The following is a 20,924-nucleotide window of genomic DNA, read 5'->3' as shown; positions in this document are numbered from 1 at the left end:
ACTTTGTTTAACGTTTCCGGTTTGCGACGTGTGGGCTGCGTCTCAGTACTTGCGCTTCCGCCTTTGTGCTCCTCGGTTGTGCGTTCCCGTCGACTAATCAATAATAGCACTTTTTGCATCAGTAATGTCCCCATGGTAACAAGGCGATCGGATGTTGTAGTTTGCTGCCGCCATCTAGTGGCGGAAAGCCTGAAGCTCGCTTCGTATGTCAGTCTTGCTATCAACGACTCACACAACAAATGACAGCGATTGCTCGCAAGTTGGGGCACTCGCAAGCCAAAGCACTCTGTTGCGTCGTGGCACATTCCACTCACCAACATGTCAGCAAACATTTCACAGCCTGTCACTTAACAGGTTTTATATCAAAAACAAAAAAAGTTTAATTGTTAGTTTGAGAATAGAAGAAAGGGTGCATTGTTTGAAAAACCTTTAATTCCTTCACTCTCCCATCAAAAAAATATATCACAGTTACAATAATTAGTATGGCACCAGAACACAGCTTGTTTGCCAGTAACATTTCTTCATTTAAAATAGAACCTAAAACTCAAATGCAAAACAAAACAAATATACTTTTGTTCCCGTCAAAGCGCCTCTGTCTCTTCACTGTGAAAGGCTTCAAGTTGTGTGTTTGGATCCTGGAGGGCAGTGTTGAAAATTGGATTGATAAAAGTCAGACAGACATTGCAACGTCAGCATTAATGAACAGACACGTATTTGTCCACTAGAGGGTGATGTTGGACCACTCATGCAGTGACTCCCAACCACTGGCATCGTCACTGAAATTCCCTTATCCACTTTCACTTGATTGGAATTATTTATTGACTCCAATTAATGCATCTTTATTCATCTATCTGTGCCTGCAGTGTTTAGTGACAGGCACAACAACAAAATACTCATAGATGGCAGAAGGTATGACTCACCTGGGGACCATTACACAAAGCAGGTTTAATAAGAAACCTGAGTCTGTTAACCCTGAAATGCAGGAAACTCTTGTGTTTTCCGTTTCAGAAAGCGAGGTAACTGAAAGCAGAGAAAGAGAGGTAACTCGAGCCTGTTTCATAAAAAGAGGTAACTTGAGAATCTAGGAACCTAACCGGGTCGGTACCAGGTTTATCACAATGAACCTCCAGTTTCTCTCTGTCTCCGCCTCTTTTTAGTTACACACAACATTTGATTTCCTCATTCAGCCAGCTGGCGAGTTTTGGCGTAATATAGTTCTGCCATGTTAACTCGTTCACTGCCATTGACGGCTATATAAGTCAAAAATTCATTTGAACTACTTCTATTAGTTTAACATTTTCCCCACTTTTGTTAAGGGTTATGGTTAAAACCTAGAATATTGTATTAGAACAGATTTAAAATGTGATTTATCGTGAGTTAACTAGGGAAGTCATGCAATTAATTACGATTACAAATTGTAATCGCCTGATGCCCCTAATTTTTTTTCGTTTTCTTAAAAAAAAAAGATTATAAAAAAAACTATATATTTTTTAAAAAAAGAAAAAGAAAAGATTATTAAAAATTAGGGGCGTCAGGATTTTAATCGTAATTAATCGCATGACCTCACTAGTTAACTCATGTACAAAAAAAGTCTAGGTTTTCATACTCTTGTTAACAAAAGTGGGGAAAAATGTTAAACTAATAGAAATAGTTCAAATGAATTTATGACGTCTATAACCGTCAATGGCAGTGAATGAATTAAAAGTCCACTTTTTTTTATGAACATGGCATGTCTTTTTTACAACGATCCTGTTGATGAATGTGCACTCTAAAGAGAGAATTGTTCGAACCAAATTAAGATTACAAATTGAATTGTTGACCAATTTAATAAAATTGCTTCAATTGGTAACACACAATTGAATTCAGTTAATCCAAAGTAAATTGATTAAGTTTAATTAACTATGAGTTGGTTCACGAGCTTAACTCCAGGTGAAACTACTCTGCATTGATCAAACTAACTCAAATCAGATGTCCTGGAACCGAAAACAGAGTTTCCAATCTCAGGGTAGGTCAACTCACAGTTCAGGGTTATAGTCTCAGAGTTTGTTGAACCTGCTTTGTGAAATGGACGGGGTAATTTTTTTCCCATTTTAAATCATGCAAGTAATTAACTGATTAGAAAAAGAGGAGGATGAGCGTGTGCAGTGGATCAAAAGATGTTGAAGACGTCCTCATAACATTAAATGTCAAAAGAATTAACACATAACCGGTGCTCTTCAACTTTGGGGGGGGAAATAAAGATAAAAAAGCGATTTGTTATTAACTCATTCACTGCCATTGACGGCTGTAGACGTCAAAAATTCATTTGAACTATTTCTATTAGTTACATTCCCCCCCCACACTTTTTGTTAACAAGAGTATGAAAACAGATTTTTTTTAAATAAAATTTGATTAATCGTGAGTTAACTAGTGAAGTTATGCGATTAATTACGATTAAAAATTGTAATCGCCTGGCGCCCCTAATTTTTAATAATCTGGTCTTTAAAAAAAGATTATTAAAAAAATATATATTTTTTTTGTTTAAAACTAAAGATTAAAAATTAGGGGCATCAGGTGATTAAAATTTGCAATCGTAATTAATCGATTAATCACAAATTTTATATCTAAAAAAATCTAGGTTTTCATACTCTTGTTAACAAAAATTGACTTTTTTTTTAACATACTAAAAAAATTTAAAGTCTATAGCTGCCAATGGCAGTGAATGAGTTAAGCGATTAATCGTGATTAATCAAAATTCTTAGATTTGATTAATCTGATTTAAAAATGTAATCGTTTGACAGCTCTAGTTCAAATACATGTCACATTGATCATCATTTGATTATTTGTCTTTCCCGAGGTGATTTTTTGGTGCGCCCACCGACGCACTCGGCAGCGCTGGCAGAAAAGGAATCAAAAGATTAAAAAGGACCAATAAAATGTTAACCTTCACAAATATAATGTGGCTAATATGAGGGACTAAAAGATGACTGATATATTATTTAGGATTTACTTGAGGGGAAACCGCTTCCCTTACTGGTTTTGGTGTTTGCTGAACGGAATGGGCTCTTTTTGCCCAAATCCACGACTTCCTGAACTCTAGACCACGCCTTCATTTCCTGTCTTTCATGATTGGACAAATTGATTAATCCAGGTGTGTCTGGCCATTGTCGTCGTGGTTACTGAGGACAGGCACACCTGGATCAATCGGTTTGTCCAATTATGAAAGACAGGAAATGAAGGAGTGGATTTGTGCAAAGAGCTCGTTTATTGGCACGTTTTTAGAACCATCGTTTACTGTTTGGAAACAAACAGGTCTGTCCTAACTCTTTTAAAAAAAAAAAAAAAAAAATGTGACTTCTGCTGCTGGTAAAAGTAGCTGTGACGCATTTGACACATTCTATCGTGAAATGTAAAAACCACCACAGACCACGCCTCTCACACGCCTTCCAATCCGATTGTTCGTCTACTCAAATGTTTGTTCATGGCGGCGAGTGTGTGCTTTTAGTTTTCAAATACTGACATCTGCCACAGAAAAAAAAACACTACATTAAGACCGCTGCGTGTGTGTGCGTGTGTGTGCGTAACTCATCTTGTTGGGCGGAAGCTCACAAACACTCAGGCGGCGCATTACGGCAGCTGGAGACCCTGAGAGTAACGTCCTCCCCGAAGTGATTAAAAGATGACCGAATACCGTCACGGATGTGCGTGCGCTCCTCGCAGGCACGTCGGCACGTCGGCACGGCAAACGCACACAGGAAAGAGAAAGCGATGCAAGTGGGGTGCAAATCCGGAAGGTCAAAGTGTGTGTTTGTGATGGCGTGCGGCGTGCTTGTGTCTTGCCGAGTCTTGTTGCAATCCTACACCGTGTTCTCGTCCATCTTGGAATCCTCCTCCGGCTTGACGGCGTCAGGCGCGGCGGGGGCCGCCTCGGCGGCGGGGGCTAGCATAGCGGCGCGCTCCTCCTTGGGCTCAGCTTTCTCCTCGTTCTTCTTCTCTCGCGCCAACAGTCTGTAGTTGATGCCCATCCCCACGAAGAGGAAGAGGCTGGCCACGATGAGGATGATGCCGGACGAGATGTACGTGTAGTCGTAGTGCTGGTAGTAGTTGTAGAAGCTTCCTGCGAGGGAGGGGGGGAGGGAGTTAAGACGTCGCCAGAGTTACATTACAAAAGTCACTGTGATTAAAAAAAATAATAATAATAAAAATAAAAAGTAGCGGCCTCTTATGTATGTGATCTGAAAGCTTTCCGTAACCAATACAAAATATGCATGAGATGCGGGTATAATTTTTTTGCACATGGGGTCACCATCTTGACCTTCTACGCTGTAGTATGCGTGTCACTTGAAAAGGCGGGGCCTTGCCTGTCGATGAATGACAGCGTATATAGTTGATGCTGGCGATCTTACCCAGAAGTCATCTGTGTTTCTCGAACTGTCCGTGACCGATTTAATCTTGTGATGACATTTTTTTTATTTTTTTTTATTGAAGTGGATTACAAAAAAAAAAAAGTTTCCCCCTGATTACTGTTTATTAGGGCAGGGAATCTTTGACTGTCTCACGGTTCGATTCGATTCGGATTTTTGGGCCTGCGATTTGATTCAGAAACGATTATCGATTAAGAACAATTTTAGATTAAACATTTTTGGATTGACAATTATTTCAGCTTCCATTTATAGATATGCAAAGAATCGTCATGATCTACTCCAGTCTGACTCGCTAATACTAATTAGCGCGCTACTCGTGACACTTTTATCACTCAAAAGAACGACTATTCATACAAAACGCTTCAGGAATGTATACAGAGAAGCAGCTTAACATCCTACACTGCAAAAAAAAAAAAAACTTTTATTGGAATAACTTGATCATGACTTTTTGCTTCTATGTGGCTACAACTTAACAGTGTATCAGAACGAGCGGAACCACACTGCCCCTAAGTGGCCAAATCGTGTACAACATGAACAGTGCTCCCAATAAAGGCACACACATCCAAAGGCAAGACAGTATAAAACAATTGAAATAAAATCTATTTTGGGACATTTAAAATCAATTCTGAATCGTACTAAATGAGAATTGCGATTCTTATGAGAATCGATTTTTTGGCACACCCCTATTGTTTATTAATCAATTCTTGTTTATTTGGTATTGTTTAGTAATATAAAACAACTAAACAATTGCGTAATATCAGACGAGAGGGTTTGATGTTGTACTCCGCAAACTTTTTGAAACCGATTCAGTTACTGCTTCAGTCATCGTTTTTCAAAGTAAAAGCATATGTTTGCAAATTTATATTAAAGGGGAAGTCAAACCCCCCAAAAATTCTTGACAATAATATGTTCTATGCAGCCCCACTAGTCTCAACACAATATTCTGTTTAATATTGGGATACGAGTTAAGCAGCAAAATCTAGCCGTTTTTATCAATATCAGAAGGTGGCCATTTTGTCACTTGTTGTTGAGTGAAAATGGCATCACAGTTGCTCAGGTCTCAGGTAACAACCAATCACAGCTGAGCTTCAGAAAACAGGTGAGCTGTGATTGGTTGTTGCCTGAGCAACTGTGATGTCATCTCCAGTCGACAGCAAATGGTAAAATGGCCGCCCCCTGAGATGGATAAAAATGGCTGCATAACTTACATTCCACAAATGCAATATCAATCAGAATGTAATGATGTTTAGAATAGTGAGTCACATATAACATGTCAAGAAATGTTGACTTCCCCTTTATTTTCATGAAGGACTACAGAAATCTGAGAATTACTATTAACTCATTCACTGCCATTGACGGCTATAGACGTCAAAAATCCATTTGAACTATTTCTATTAGTTAAACTTTTTTTCCCCCACTTTTGTTAACAAGAGTATGGAAACCTAGATTTTTTTTCATTGTACATTTAGAAAAGATATAAAATTTGTGATTAATCGTGAGTTAACTAGTGAAGTCATTCGATTAATTACGATTACAAATTTTAATTGCCTGATGCCCCTAATTTTTTAATAATCTTTTCTTCTTTCTTTTTTTTTTTTTAAATGGACTACAGAAATCAGTCACATTTGATATGCTGAAATCAGAGGATTTAAAAAATGGCTCCAAATGATTACTTGATTATTATTATATATATATTTTTAAAAAATTATTAAAAAATTAGGGGTGTCAGGCGATTAAAATGACTTTCACTGGTTAACTCAGAATTATTCACAAATGTTATATCTGTTCTATATGTACAATAAATGTTTTTTTCTAGTTTTTCATACTCTTTTTAAAAGTGGAAAAAAATGTTAACCTAATAGAAATAGTTCAAATGGATTTTTGACGTTTATAGCCGTCAATGGCAGTGAATGAGTTAAGAGGCTGAAATCAGAGCATTTGGTTTTAAACTCGATTATCAAAAAGGTTGTCGATGAATTTACCAATTTAGACAAGCAAGCCTTTGTTTGCGATTCGCGTTTCTATCAATTTGTCCCGTACCTGTCAGCGGCGGGCCGAGCAGCACGGGGCCGCACTCCACGATGGTGACCAGGCCCACGGCGGAGGAGAACCTCTGCGCGCCCACCAGGTCCATCAGCGTCTCGAAAAGCACCGAGCTGAGCCAGCCGAAGGCGAAGCCGAAGAAGACGGCGTAGACCACGAAGCCGGTGTAGTTTGTCGACAGCGGCGCCAAGACGTGACATACGCCGTTGTAGAGGACGGCGGCGGCGAAGAAGTACTGCACGCGGGGGCGGACCCACTTGGTGTTGGCCAGCAGGCCCATGGAGGGCCGGGCGAACATGTCCACGAAGGCCAGCACGGACAACAAGAAGGCCGCCTTGTCCTTGCTGATGTCTTTGCTCTTGGCGTAGTTGGAGAGGAAGACGAGCGGCGCGAAGAGGCCGAAGAACATGATGACGTTGCCCAGCAGGTAGAGCAGGAAGCCGCGGTGCTTGAACAGCGTCAGGTCGATGAAGGAGTTGAGCGTCTGCAGCACCGTCCTCTTGGGCCGCGCCTCCCCGTCCACGGGCCGCTGGCTGCGGGGGGGGGGGCGCCGGCCGCGGCCCGATGGGGCGCATGAGCGAGCCGGCCACGCAGCAGTTGAGCAGGAGCCCCCCCAGGATGAGGAAGCTGCCCCTCCAGCCGAAGCGGTCGTACAGCCACGAGTTGAGCGGCGCCAGTGTGGACAGGAAGACGGGGCTGCCGGCCATGGCGATGCCGTTGGCGATGGGGCGCCGCTTGTAGAAGTACTTGCCAATCATGGTGAGGGCCGGGTTGAGGTTAAACGCCAGGCCCAAGCCTGGCGCAAGAAGGGCACATTTTGAAGCGGGCTGACAAGGAGCCGAGATACCATACGAGCGGCCGCCTACCTCCCACCACGCCGATGCAGAAGTAGAGCTGCGGCACCGTGTTGCAAAAAGAAGAGGCGACCAGTCCCGACCCCGCCAGACAGCCGCCCAGCAGGATGATCGGTCGGCTGCCGAACCGGTTGACCAGGATGCTGCTGATTGGACCTGAGACAGATAGACAGACAGATGCTCAGCACTTCGCTTTGATTGTGTCACGTCAAATCTTTGGCACACGTTCTCAAAATATGAAAAGTGTTCCTTATTATTGCTAGCCGGTAGCCACTCTAACGTAATTGAGTCTAAAAATTGGAACATAAAAAATATATACTTCAAATAATAACAAAATTAAGTTCAATACTGTAAAAAAAAGAAAAGAAAAGGTACCTACATAAAAAGAGGTAAGTACAACTGAAATGTAATTAACAAATGTGCCATACTGGATTAAAAACAAGTTGAAGCCACGGTAACGTGAATATTTCATTGAGTGTTTCTTGGCCTGCCACAAGAGGGAGCTCATGTGCCACACTTTAAAGGATTACTCAACGGGACGTGAGACTATTGCTCCACCTCTCACTATAATTTGAAATCGGCGCTCAAAGGGGGTGTGGCCTGGAGGATTTGTTGGGTCGCGAAGTGCGCATCTCGAGTGCACGGTGCATTATGGGGAGCGACGTGGTGCATTGTGGGTAGGATAAACTACCATACGGTAATTGAAAATGAATTGGATCCAATGGAATGTGGTTTACTGACTTCAGGGGTTGACTTTCAAGTTTTAAGGCGTCACCACTCTAATCTCCGCCATTCAAATCACGGTGCAATGTGTGTGTGTGTGTGTGTGTGTGTGTGTGTGTGTGTGTGTGTGTGTGTGTGTGTGTGTGTGAGTGCCCCCCCCCCCAAAAAAAGTTGGTAGCCTCGCTTTTTTCCCCACTCATGCGCAAACATAATGCGCACTTCGCTTATGGGGGGAGTGTTGGGCGTGGTCTGGCTGATTAACAGCAGCAACTCACGAAGAAGCCGTTTAAGGAGGCGTATACGAGAACGAGCCGGTGGCTGGCGGGGGAGACTTCGTCATGCGGAACAAGAGACGTAGTATGTATAGTCTTGTGTAATGAGAGCAGCCAAATTTAGTTTATCCCAGTAAGTTACCTGTAGATGGCGCCAAACACACGGTGTTTGCCCCAAATTTAACCTTTCAACAAACATGAACTAAAATGTCAAAGTAATGACCAGTACATGTAGACAGCATTTGTAGACACCAGTTTGTACAGTTTATCAGCCAAAAAAAAACTTGATTTAGTGTTGAGTTATCCTTTAAGAATCACTAACTACATTCTCCACCATTTCTGTTTTCCTGTGACTAAAACGACTTGGAATTTTTTTTACACTGCTGCTTTTGCAATCATTCAAAATTTAGCAAGATCATCAAGATAATTCTGTGGCGTGTCAAATTTACACAACATCTTTTTGTTTTACAGGGTTTTCAGATTTAGGCTATTTAAAACAAAAGATTATATAAATATGCAACTTTACATGAAAATAATGCAAAATGGGATAAAAATACATCAACACAAAGTGATTATGGGACATCTGAATGCCGTAAATAAAACAGAGATGTGTTCCATTGGGTGTATAAAGAGCAACTAAATACTATAGTGACATACGGGAGCAGTTGAGAACTCATGCAAAAGGAAAAACCTTCAAGACAAACTTTCCATTTACTGCTCGAAGAATTCTCATTTCATTTGCACAAAAGCATGCTTCATCCAAAAGTTTGAAGCCAACAAGCGCACTTTACCTTCCCACCCGCAGGTGGCGCTGTGTTACCACAACTGACAGAGGGCGCTTGTGTAACATCACGTGACTGCTTGCACTTGCCCAGAAGAGTTGAAGGAGATGCTGACCTTGGAGGTCATTCACTAACCTTTTGGCCTCACGCAAATCATTAACCCTTTGACCTCAGCCCTCCTATGTGGAAGGAAGTCCGGCTGGCTTGGATGGCGCCAGCACAGCCAAAAGTGAGAAGAGGAAGAGGAGGAACCCGAGAGACGAAGCATCCGTGGTGCCAAGCTGGTTATGAATGGACTCTCACACGGATTCACAACAAGCGGGGCCGCCGCCTGCCAATGCAAAGTACAAGAGCAGCCGGCCCGCTCCCACGGCACAAGCCAGTCAAGCAAAAACTGGAAAAACCATCGACAAGAAAAATGAATTTTGATTGCAAATAAGCTTTTTCACATGCAGTATGACTACTGTGCACTGCCACGCAGTCTGTCGATGCAGATACTACAGATTGTCCAGATAAAACACAACCAAACCCTAAATGCAGTTTCCAAATGATGATTTGATTCCTTTGGTCGGATCAAAATCGCCACCCATTTGGCCCTCAGTGGAAAAAGTCAACTTGTCAAGCTTACTTGTGAAATCAGAGCAAGTTCGATTCTACTGGCCACATTTGTTGAAAGCAGAAATCGCTTGGGAGTCAGCTGGCAAAAAACAAACCGGAATTCTCCCACGACATTTTCCCACTCATTCTTCGCAGGACTTTTACGGGCGTTTGCAGGAGAAAACGTGTGATCGGCCATTGTGTTCTTGCCGCATTTTCTGCGCAAACTTTCCAAGGCATTCTTTTACAACCTCTCACGAGAACACCACATGAACAAAAGACATGTTTGTTTTTGGAGGACAAAACGCCGTAAAGGGACCAAAAAAACACAATGAATGCCCCCATTAAGTTATACTATAATCAAACGTGTGTGTGTGTGTGTGTGTGTGTGTGTATGTATATATATATATATATATATATATATATATTAGGGGTGGGAATCTTTGAATGTCTCACGATTGGATTCAATTCCGATTTTTGGGTCTGCGATTCGATTCAGAATCGATTTTCCTGTTCGGAAATAATTTTTTTATTCAAAATTATTTGATTGACAATGATTTTTGCTTCAATCTATAGATGTGCAAGGAATTGTAATGATCTACTCCAGTCTGACTCACTAATGCTAATTAGTGCTCCATTCGCGGCACTTTTATCACTCAAAAGAACGGCTCCACACTGCAAAAAAACAAACACTTTTATTGGAATAACTTGATCGTGACTTTTTCCTTCTACTCTCTAATGTGGCTACAACTTAACAGTGCATTAGACCGTGTGGAACCACACTACCCCTAAGTGGCCAAATCGGGTACAACATGAACAGCGCTCCCAATAAAGGCACACACACAAACAAAGGCAAGACAGTATAAAATAATTTAAATAAAATCGATTTTGGGACATTTAAAATTGATTCTGAATCGTACTAAATGAAAATCTTCTTTTTTTTTTTAGCACACCCCTATAATGTGTGTGTTTAAGAAATAAATTCATTCATTCATTCATAGTAACTGAATAGTATTACAGTCTCTCATTTCATTCCTTTTTAGTTGTTTGCATTATTAGTGATCCTACGCCATCTAGTGGCAATTATTAATAGGAACCAATCTCGTGTCGTGCTACATCCTGAGGGAGCTACAAAGCGATATCAATGTTATTGCGATATTTAACATGTACCTAAAGAAATTACATTTTTATTATCTAATGGAAAAAAAAACATGTGACAAAAATAAGCAAACTCAATGTATTCTTAGTTAATTAATTGTAAGTACCCCTCAATAATGTTCAACTATTAGATGGCGGTGCACATTTTCGTTAGCGTCTGACTGGTCAAATTCAGATAAAAGCATGAAATTCCATATGAAACTTATTGCATGTTTTTGCGATATGGGCCAATATCGCGATATCTATATTTTTTCGATATATCGTGCATTTTTTGATGTCCTTGAGGCTCTCCATAACTTCCACAAACAAACCAGGCTAAAGTTAGCTACCGCAAAATACAAAGCTTATCTCTTGACCAAGATATATCACTTCAACATACTTCCTTGACACCAATTGCAAGGTTTCTATTAGCCAAACGGAAAAGAAGAAAAAAAGGCAGAGTGGCATTTTTCTCATCAAATAGCGTAGGCTAGAATCTAAAGAAGAAATAAACGGTGACTTTGCGAAGCGCGACGGGGCACATTTTGAGTGTACTGCGAATGGGATTCAGCTGCAAGTTACGCCGGGTGAGGACGCTCATACAAACGGTGACAAGAAGGACACGCACGCACACGCAAACAAATGAGCGCTGACACGCTTTGTTGATATCTGGCAAAATACAAAGAGGCCAGTGAGGAGCCTTCTCCCAGGGATTATATAAACAACAGTAACTCATCCCCCCTCCCTCCCTCCAATAGTTGACCATTTTCTCACCGGCCTCACTTGGGAAACTCACTCAACTACTTTGACGCCTTTTGTATCACATTGTTTTGTCATATTTTCATGATTCCTTCCAGGGATGCACCTCCGAGGAAACAGAAAAGACAAGAAGCGTACGTGTGAAAACCGAGCCAAGAAAAAGGTCGATAAGAAGAAACGAACGCACACTCTGTATTTACTCTGGCTTATTGCTCTCCGTCCCACACACTAAACGCAGGCAGGCATTTTCCCGCAAGCCACAAGAAGTGAAATACAAGTCGGCGGTTGGCACTCCCACTCGCCGGCCGCCGACAAACGGCCTTTTTGTCTGCTAACAAAATCGGGAAATTTGAGATGTTGCACTCTCGCGAATGAGACTCCAAAGTTCAGGTAATAAATGCCACTTTGGTGCCCCTCCAAAGCCACGCAACAGTCCAAGGAGGCACCGCCCACCAGCGGCAGAATTCTACGAGGCCCAAGAGAACAAGTTGTGAAATCAGGAAGGCAAAAAAAATAAAAAAAATGGCAGGGAGGGAAAAAACAAAAACCAAGCGCTTCAACATCTGCTCCTCTTACAAACTCGACTCCTGCTTCTATTCTTTCCTTGCAGGTCACTAAAGCTTCCACGTCCTGATTTGGGAGGAAAGCACATGCGAGTGTTTGAAATCTGAAGAGGCTTACGAAGAGAGCAGACGTGAGCGTGCAGCTCGCGCACGTTGACATCGACTGTGAAATCTGATCGAAAACAGAACATCGACCCAAAAAAAAAAAAGGTCGAGACATTTCTGCCAGTGCTCAAAGAAAAAGTTAAAAATGATGCAGCTACAAATTGCCTTTGGAAAAGGGTGCTGAAATGGTGGCACCAAAGTCATAATTAATTCATTCACTGCTATAAATTCATTAAAAAAAATTATTAACTCATTCACTGCCATTGACACCTATAAACGTCACAAATTCATTTTAAATATTTTTAATAGTTTAACATTTTTTCCACTTTTGTTAACAAGAGTATGAAAACCTAGACCTTTTTTAAAATAATCTTTTAAAAGAAAAATGAAAAAAAAGATTATTAAAATTTAGGGGCGTCAGGCAATAATTTTTTTTAATTGTAATTAATCGCATGACTTCACTATTTAACTCACGATTAATCAATTTTTTTATATCTGTTCTAAATATACAGTTAAAAAAACCTAGGTTTTCATACTCTTGTTAACAAAAGTGGAAAAAAATAATAGAAATAGTTTAAATAAATTTTTGACGTTTATAGCCGTCAATGGCAGTGAATGAATTAAAAAGATAAGAAAAACATTATTAAAAATTTGGGGCGTCAGAAGATTAAAGTTTGTAATCATAATTAATCGACTGACAACTATAGTTTGAATATAGGAAATCGTAAAGCTTTTTTTTTTTTTTTCTCCAGTTGCCACTTGCCTCCCGCGTACATGACGGCCAACATGATGGAGGAGATCCAGGACACTTGGCTGGGCGTGGCGTCGAAGATCACCTCGATGTCCTTGAAGAAGACGGTTATGGACTTGGGGAAGGCGTACGAGAAGCCGATGGAGATGAAGGCCCCCACGACCACGGCCCAGCCCCAGCCTCCCTCGGGAGGGGTGTACCCTGTGGGGCCCCCTGGTGGCGGAGGCATGTCTGCTGAGGGAGAAGACGGCGGCGGAGGAGGAGGGAAGGTGGAATCTGGACCTGTGGAGAGGCATAGCAAAGTTTCACTCAACATGGCTGATGCAGAAATGTCAACAAAACGTTTGCCACCGCCTCATATTTTCTTGTCAGATGGAAAACAAACGACAAAGTGTTCTATTGGGCGCCCATTTTGCCACTTGCTGTCAACTGAAAGTGACATCACAGTGCTGAGCTGGCTCAGGTAACAACCAATCACGGCGCACCTCTTTTCTCAGTTTGGTCACGTGACGTTCGCAGGCTGACCCGATTGGTCGTTACCTCGCCCGCCCGGCACCGATGTCACTTTCAGTCGACAGCAAGTGGCAAAATGGCCGCCAACTGAGATGGATAATAAAGACAGCTGCATTTTGCTGCTTAATTCATGTTCGCAAATGCAATATTCATCAGCCTATTTAGATTCGCAATGATTGCGAGATAACGCAAAAGTTGTTTGTTTTTTTGCGAGTGGACGCCTTTTTATTGATTTTTTTTTTTTTAATTTACGCGTTGGTAGATTAGTAGATAGTAGATTTGAGTCTCCAAGGTTCCGGAAAGAATTATGGAGGAGGACCTCGAACAGTTTTTGCGGTTATTTGGAAGCCGTGCTTTATATCAAGTACAAATTTTATAATTTTGTATTTTAAACTAATTTTGAAATCAAATTCAGTTAAGCTTTCCCACTGCTGTACACACTCCATCCTCTTCGCTTTTGGCCACACCGAAGATGACCCGGAAGTACATCAACCCGTTAAAAAATAAATGCGTCATCATGCAAAAAAAATAATAATAATTGCGTTATCTCGCTATCATTGCGAGGGAACGCGAAGTTGTCGTTTTTCCCTACCATGTCACCTTAGGGGCTCCGTACTACGTGAATTAGCAAAACCCCTTAAGATACATCTTCTCCTTGTTGAGGGGGTTCAGAATTATTATTCAGTAGGGGTGTTAAAAAAAATCGATTTGACATATTACAGCGCACAGTTCTCATATCGAGTCAATATGCAGTCAAATCCATTTTTAAAGATCAATTTTTGATGAAAATATTCAACAAAATGTCTTAATTAGGGTTAGGGGTCACACTTTAAGCACGGAAGAACGTTATATGAATGGAACATTAAGCCTTAAAATTTGATTTCAATGCTGTTCAAACATGAAACAGATTGCAACCCAAATCTTACAGTGTACATGCACAAAAATTTACTGATAAAAATAATTGCAATAATTGACTTTGAGATTCTTATCAGGATTACTCGGTATCGAATCAAATCGTGACCCATGAATCGTGATACAGGTCGGATCACAAGGTACTAGGCAATTCACACCCCTATTATTATTATTATTATTATTATTATTATTAACATGACAAACTGAAATGCCTGAAGAAAGTTATGAAACTTTATTGGCCGAGGATGCGTGACACCCGGCGGAGCAATTCTGGCCAAATTCGCACCCGAGGCAGCACCAGACTCCTCAATCGCGTGCTGACGGGCCTTTTTGTCATTTGGACATATCAGCTGCCTTTGCGTGCATGGAACAGCTAATGTAAGTCACCAAGCAGGTGACAGGCAAGGCCCGCTTTGGCATAAAAGCTTTGCATCTCGAATGCCATCCGCCTGCGACAGGTTTGCAAGGCGGCACGACGCTTGCTTGCGATGCTTGAAAACGTTTCTCTTGTAACTAATTAACAAGCTGGTGCTCTCCTCGGAGCGTTTAGTCCCCATCAAGTTGTCAACAACCGGACTTCAGCAATCATTACGCTGCCACAAACTTGCGGTCTGGAGTCAGTCCATGTTTTTAGCAGAATCGTTTTTTGCATTTAACAGACACGGAAATGAGTTCAAATTGTTCATTTGAGGTCAAATTAAGCAACTTTTGGAACGAGATTACTTTCCCATCATCTCCTCCCAGCCGGGGTCTGATCCCAAGCATGGAATAACAGAACAGGTGAATGGCATCAGGAAGGGCACCCGGCCTGTTAAAATAATCGCAAGTGACTCAATTTGGCGACCTCCGATGGGACAAGCCAAAGGTCACAATAACTACTTTCCAAATGAATGGGATTGCTTCCCATACTGTCACGACGGCAATTCAACTTGGCAGCTCAAAGCGCTCGTCTTTCCCTTCCCTAACAAAGATAACATCCGGCTATTTTGCACTATTCATACTGATATGGTTGGCGCATATTTTCCAGGCAGCTCTAGATGCTCTCCAGGACACTCAGGAAAATCAACGTGCGACCTTTGACCTGCTTCTTCACCCTTTCACAGGAGAAACAAACGCTTTTAGAAATTTCAAAATGTCAAAAGAGAGATATTAACTTAAATTTATTAAAGCGTTTTAAAAAATTGACTCAGTTAAATCAGTGTGCAGCCAACTTGGAGGAGTCACTGGCGGGAAGATGAATAAACATGAATTATAGGTATTAGCAAAATTTCCTGCTCAAGACTCCACAGGGTCTCGCAAACCAATGCTGCTGGAGTGCGGTGCTCGCTAATATACTTTGATGATTTTACATCAATTCCAAGATTTGACCAAAGTATAAACGTCAAAAATTAATTTGAACTATTTCTATTAGTTTCACTTTTTTTTTTCCACTTTTGTTGAAAATCTAGATTTTTTTTATTGTACATTTAGTTTTATACACAAAATTTGTGATTAATCGCGAGTTAACTAATGAAGTCATGCGATTAATTACGATTAAAAACATTAATCACCTGACGCCCTGAATTTGTAATATTTTTTCTTGAAAAAAAAAATCCATTACTGCCGTTGACGGCTATAGACGTCAAAAATTCATTTGAACTATTTCTATTAGCTTAACATTTTTCCACTTTTGTTAACAAGAGTTTGAAAACCTCAATTTTTTTATTGTACATTTAGAACATATAGAATTTGTGATTAAATTGTGAGTTAACTCGTGAAGTTATGTGATTAATTACGATTAAAAACTTTATAATCACCTGACGCCCTCAATTTTTTTCTATTTTTAATGAATTGATGGCAGTGAATGAGTTAAAAGCTTTGAAGAAAAAAAAAGTAGATGCATCATGCAAAAGTAGAACAATTTGATTAATCGCGATTAATTATAAAACACTGTGCAAATAATTAGCTTAAAATTTGCAATCGCTTGAAAGCACTAGTATAAATACACATTAGCAGCCAATAATCAATCAGTGACACAACATTGGACTTTGACATTTGACCAGCACAAACTTTCCAGTCAGACTCAAAATCCAAAAGACGAAAACTTCAACAATTTGGTCAAAAGTGGAGCAGCATTACAGTAAAGCCTCAAGAGGGAACTAACACAATCAGATGGGGAAGTTCTAGCCAATGCACTGTCATGAACCATTTTCAAACTGCACCAAAAAATAATATTAATAAAAATAATTTTTAAAATAATTATGTCACGTGAACGACCTCACATCTTCATGCAACCCCCGCCATAAAAACATCTTCCTGTACGAACCCTTTCAGACGTTTAGTTGACTTTGAAACTCAGCGTCATCGAGATGGGAATGACACACATGTTAAAAACACGAGTGCACGCGCGCGCGCACACGTTTCCTGCTTGCCCCCCTCCCTAACCTAACACAGTCACGCATACTCTCTCACACGCTTGTACAAACATCGCATTGGTGTGACTGAAGCTCTGCTCAGGTATCACGCTGACCTGTTGCACCGCAGCGGCACCACCAGTCATGAAAAGTTTGCCAACAAGTGCTGAAGACGAAACGTCACGCCTCCCGTCAAAGTTAAGCGGGACGAGCCGAGCATCAGGGCCGAGGGAGCAAGCGCGACCCGCGTTTCCACTTCTTCCCAGGAATGTGATGACTACACGAGTAACGCAGCGGCGGCCAGGCCGCCTTTAGTTCTCTCGGACCCCCACGCGTGTGTGTGGACGCTCGCGACAAAACACAACAACGCTGCCATGCTGGCCTTGCAATTTGCTAAAAGTAGCTAAATGGCAATCGTCATCATTTGTAAGCCTCGCGGGCAGACCGGAAACACACAAGTGAGTGCGCGCTAGTGCAACTCTAGTAGGGAAGTTGCGAGTGAACTCAAGCGAGCAAAGAGGAAGCTCATTAAAGGCGACTGCTCGCATTCTGGCCACAGGAAACGACTTGTCATGTATGGAGGACCAAAAGTGCCAAAATTAAATAGATGAATACGCCATTAAATAATTAAATACATGCGTCATTAATTGATTAAATGTTTCATTTATTAATTAAGGGCAGGTTCCTAACACCTGATTGGTCACCCTTGCTCACCAAGCCAAGGCAAATCCATTTCAGAATAATGAATCGATGCAGAGTGAGTAGCTAGTAAACACAATTCGATAGGCTGGGTGGCGCTATTGACCTCAATAGGTGCGTTACCATGAGACTCAGATGTCCGCTCTCATGAGGTGATTTTTAAGGCGTGTTGAAATAAAAGTCACTTTTTTTCCCGCATTCCCTGCAGTCATGTGACCCCACCCGGTAAAAGGAAGAAAAGGAAGTAGGAAGTACAGGGCCACTTGCTTTTGTGTCGGAATTGCTTCCTGGTCGCTTTTATTTTATTATGTTGGTTTTGTACAACAAGCCTCTATCGCTCTATATCAGCAGAATTTTTTTTTTAGTGAATAAAGCTTTAGCCCCGCCCACTAACTTTGACGGCCGAGTTTGACAGATAAAAATAAATTCATGAAACGCTGCAAAACAGGACCATGAAATAAATAAAGAAATAATTAAATATATATATTTATATATGTGGGTAATTTAATGAATGAGTGACACATTTATTTAATTATTGGTTTATTTAATTCCATATTTAATTAATAAATGACACATTTATTTAATTATCGGTTCATTTAATTCCATATTTAATTAATAAATGGCACATTTCATTATTTCATGACACATTTATTTAATTATTTAATGGTGAAATCATTTATTTAATGTAGGCACTTTTGGTCCTCCATAGAAAACTGCCAAAATTCAAAAATAAATAAATGACTAAAAGCGAAAAAAAAAATGTTTTTGAAAATTGAAAGGAGCGTCTCTTTCATTCTTTGATCTGGTCATCTTGAATTGGATTACTAGATCAAAGAGGACTCCTGATACCACCACGGTCCATTTAACAGCTAAGTGCCCATGTAATGCTAGTCGGCTTAGCATAAGTGACCTCTTAAACCTTGTGTTGATGGAGCTCTATTAATCCAAGAGTATACACCAGTAATCCGTGGGATGGAGCTGCCCACAGAGTGCGTGGCGTGGCACACAGGTGCCCGCGCGCCAGCGGGTCTACGCTCACTTAGGCACGACATGCTGCAGCTCTGCTGCCCTGGGGACAAAAACAAAAGCTGCATGCACGCCAGCGAGCTTTTATGCAACGCTTTTATTGGCCGGCAATAGACACACACAAAATCAGGTCAAAGTCAAAAATGTCCCCTTACAGGAAGAAGACTCCAAACGCAGCTCATCATAATCATGACACGATAACGCAATGTGATCCAACATTCAATGACGTCAACAATATATGAATAACAATATACTGAAAAGATGATGTTGCAAGCTGTTGGTGATTCGTGACGGGAATTTGTGATGCGTTTACTGCTGACAAGTTGCAAGTATACAGTGCTAGCTCCGCCATGCTAACGATCAGTCTTGATGATCGTGACAGCTCACATGGCACTTCTTTGTAAATGTTACTTTAAATTAATAAGTCCTTGAGTGAATATGATCCAAAACAGTCACCATCCATTTGCTTGAGTCACTTTTGAAATTGACCATTAAGACCAACACGAATCCAGTCTCATTTACTTGCTGGACAACAAAAACCTTACGTGGGACGAACCACCCGCTGAGCTATACATTGTGAGCCCTTATCCACTTAAAGCTACTGAACGTAGAATATTCCATTTCGAATCGCTACTGCCACCTGTTGACGAAAAATGAAACTGCACATACCGTTCTTCACATACACACCACGCACATTACGTCACATCCGCAGACAGGGCGCGGGAACATAGTGAACAGCTTAAGTGTTAATCTACTAATTAGAAGGCATTTCACTCATAAATGCTCAAATAAAAAGCTTACTGTAAAGTTATTTTGGGAAAAAAAAGTTCCATATTGCAACTCTAACTCTGGAAAAGCTTAAATTTTAAAGCGGGTGAAAACGTAACCTTGCAAAATAATCCACATTGTAATCTGATGACGTTTTTTTCTGCAACTGTAACAAAAAGCAGCTACATTGTTGATTTCCTGAATACATAATGGCGTTGCATGTATTGCGTTACTCCCCAAGCCTGCTCGTTGGTCACATTAATGGCGGTAGAAGTTTTGAACCGATTTATCTTACCTTCATTATTTAGATCAGAAAAAAACTGCCATTTGAACATGTGACATTTTCACTTGTGCTAAACAAACGGTTAGTTTAGGATTGTTCGGAAGTTGTGAGTCAGTTGACAAGCTTGTTGTGTTGTGTTGCGCAATAACGGCGAGCATCCAAGAGGAGCGCGTGCGTGATGCAACGCAACACGGCCGCACGCCAGTCCCGCAAGAGGTCAAAAAGCCGCCGGGGTCCTCTTTGACGCAAACGAAGACCTTCTCTCGTTTACACGCATCCACAAGCTAACCTCTCGGCCAAACTGCGAGTCGGGGCCCAAGTCCGTTTTTGGTTGGGTGGATGATTGCCAGAGTGAAATGGAAAGAGCTGAGCTACTGCATGATGTGCTTTCACAAGACAGAGAAATGTATGATGGGTTTTTAGATTCCATTCTATTCGCAACTCGGGGGCGGGCACCCAAAACTGAGTCCAGGCCTGCATGTAAAAAAATAATAATAACAACAGAGTACATATACTCTGATTGGAAAGAAAGACTTCGACAAACGTATAAGTATGCATTTGTACACTTGTTGAAACACAGAACATGAAAAATACGCAGCTTGAGGTCCACGTACGAGTATGCTCTTCTGCTAGTGACTACAAGACATAAAATTGTGTTCGTTTCGCTTCACTGGTAGTGCTACTGCAGTCTTGCTGCGGACAAAGAGTGCACTATTTGGACATTAATGTAATGTTCTTCTGATGGACGTCAAACAACATTCCGTGTTGGGGAACCAACGAAAGGAAAGCGATAAAAAAAAAAGACAAGCGACAATCACAGCTCCACTGGTCGGGGGGGGGGGGGGGTAGCGTGTCTGGCTTCGTGCCGACCCCATAGGCCGGCCAGATGCGCCCGGGGGAATGTGGGGAGGGGGGGGGGGGGGGTGCTCCCGCAGCATCACGCTCCATCACGCCACCAAGGGGGAACCACGCGGCTTTCGAAAGGAGTTAAAATGGTGCCATCGGGAATTTGCGGAAGCCGAATTACCTTCACTCAACGTGTTGATTAAATGTCACGCGCGCGGTGTCGCTTTGTCTCGCGCCGTGCGTCGCCCCAACCCACACACGAAACAACAAGCAACGAACGAAGACTCACCAGAATTCTGCCGGTGTCCTGCGGGCTCGGTTCGGCGCTCGAGTCGCACGCGCGCACACTCCCGAGATGCAAAGGTCGACTCGGAGGAGCTCGCGGTAGCAAGTGGAGAGACTGGCGTGCGGGGCGAGCGGATGGATGCGGACGAGCGGATGACGACACCGCAGCCGGCAACGGCGCATGCGCATAAGCGTGTTAACCTCCAAACT

The 20,924-nt window shown here is 41.7% G+C and overlaps 1 protein-coding gene across 1 annotated transcript; it reads right to left on the bottom strand.

Annotated features, from left to right (window-relative positions):
- Positions 1–414: 414 nt before the first annotated feature.
- LOC147179668 (monocarboxylate transporter 1-like) lies at positions 415–20,877 on the bottom strand. Its single transcript, XM_086068960.1, is given in 6 exon segments — positions 415–4,096; positions 6,444–6,987; positions 6,989–7,242; positions 7,313–7,456; positions 13,002–13,271; positions 20,719–20,877. Coding segments are annotated over 5 exon segments (1,419 nt in total). The 5' UTR covers positions 13,219–13,271; positions 20,719–20,877; the 3' UTR covers positions 415–3,836.
- Positions 20,878–20,924: the final 47 nt, after the last annotated feature.

The sequence above is a fragment of the Leptonotus elevatus genome, chromosome 2 (assembly GCF_054856555.1).
Source record: "Leptonotus elevatus isolate MCC_2025b chromosome 2, RoL_Lele_1.0, whole genome shotgun sequence".
In the NCBI taxonomy this organism is placed as follows: domain Eukaryota; kingdom Metazoa; phylum Chordata; class Actinopteri; order Syngnathiformes; family Syngnathidae; genus Leptonotus; species Leptonotus elevatus.
This window is presented reverse-complemented; position numbering and strand designations above follow the sequence as displayed.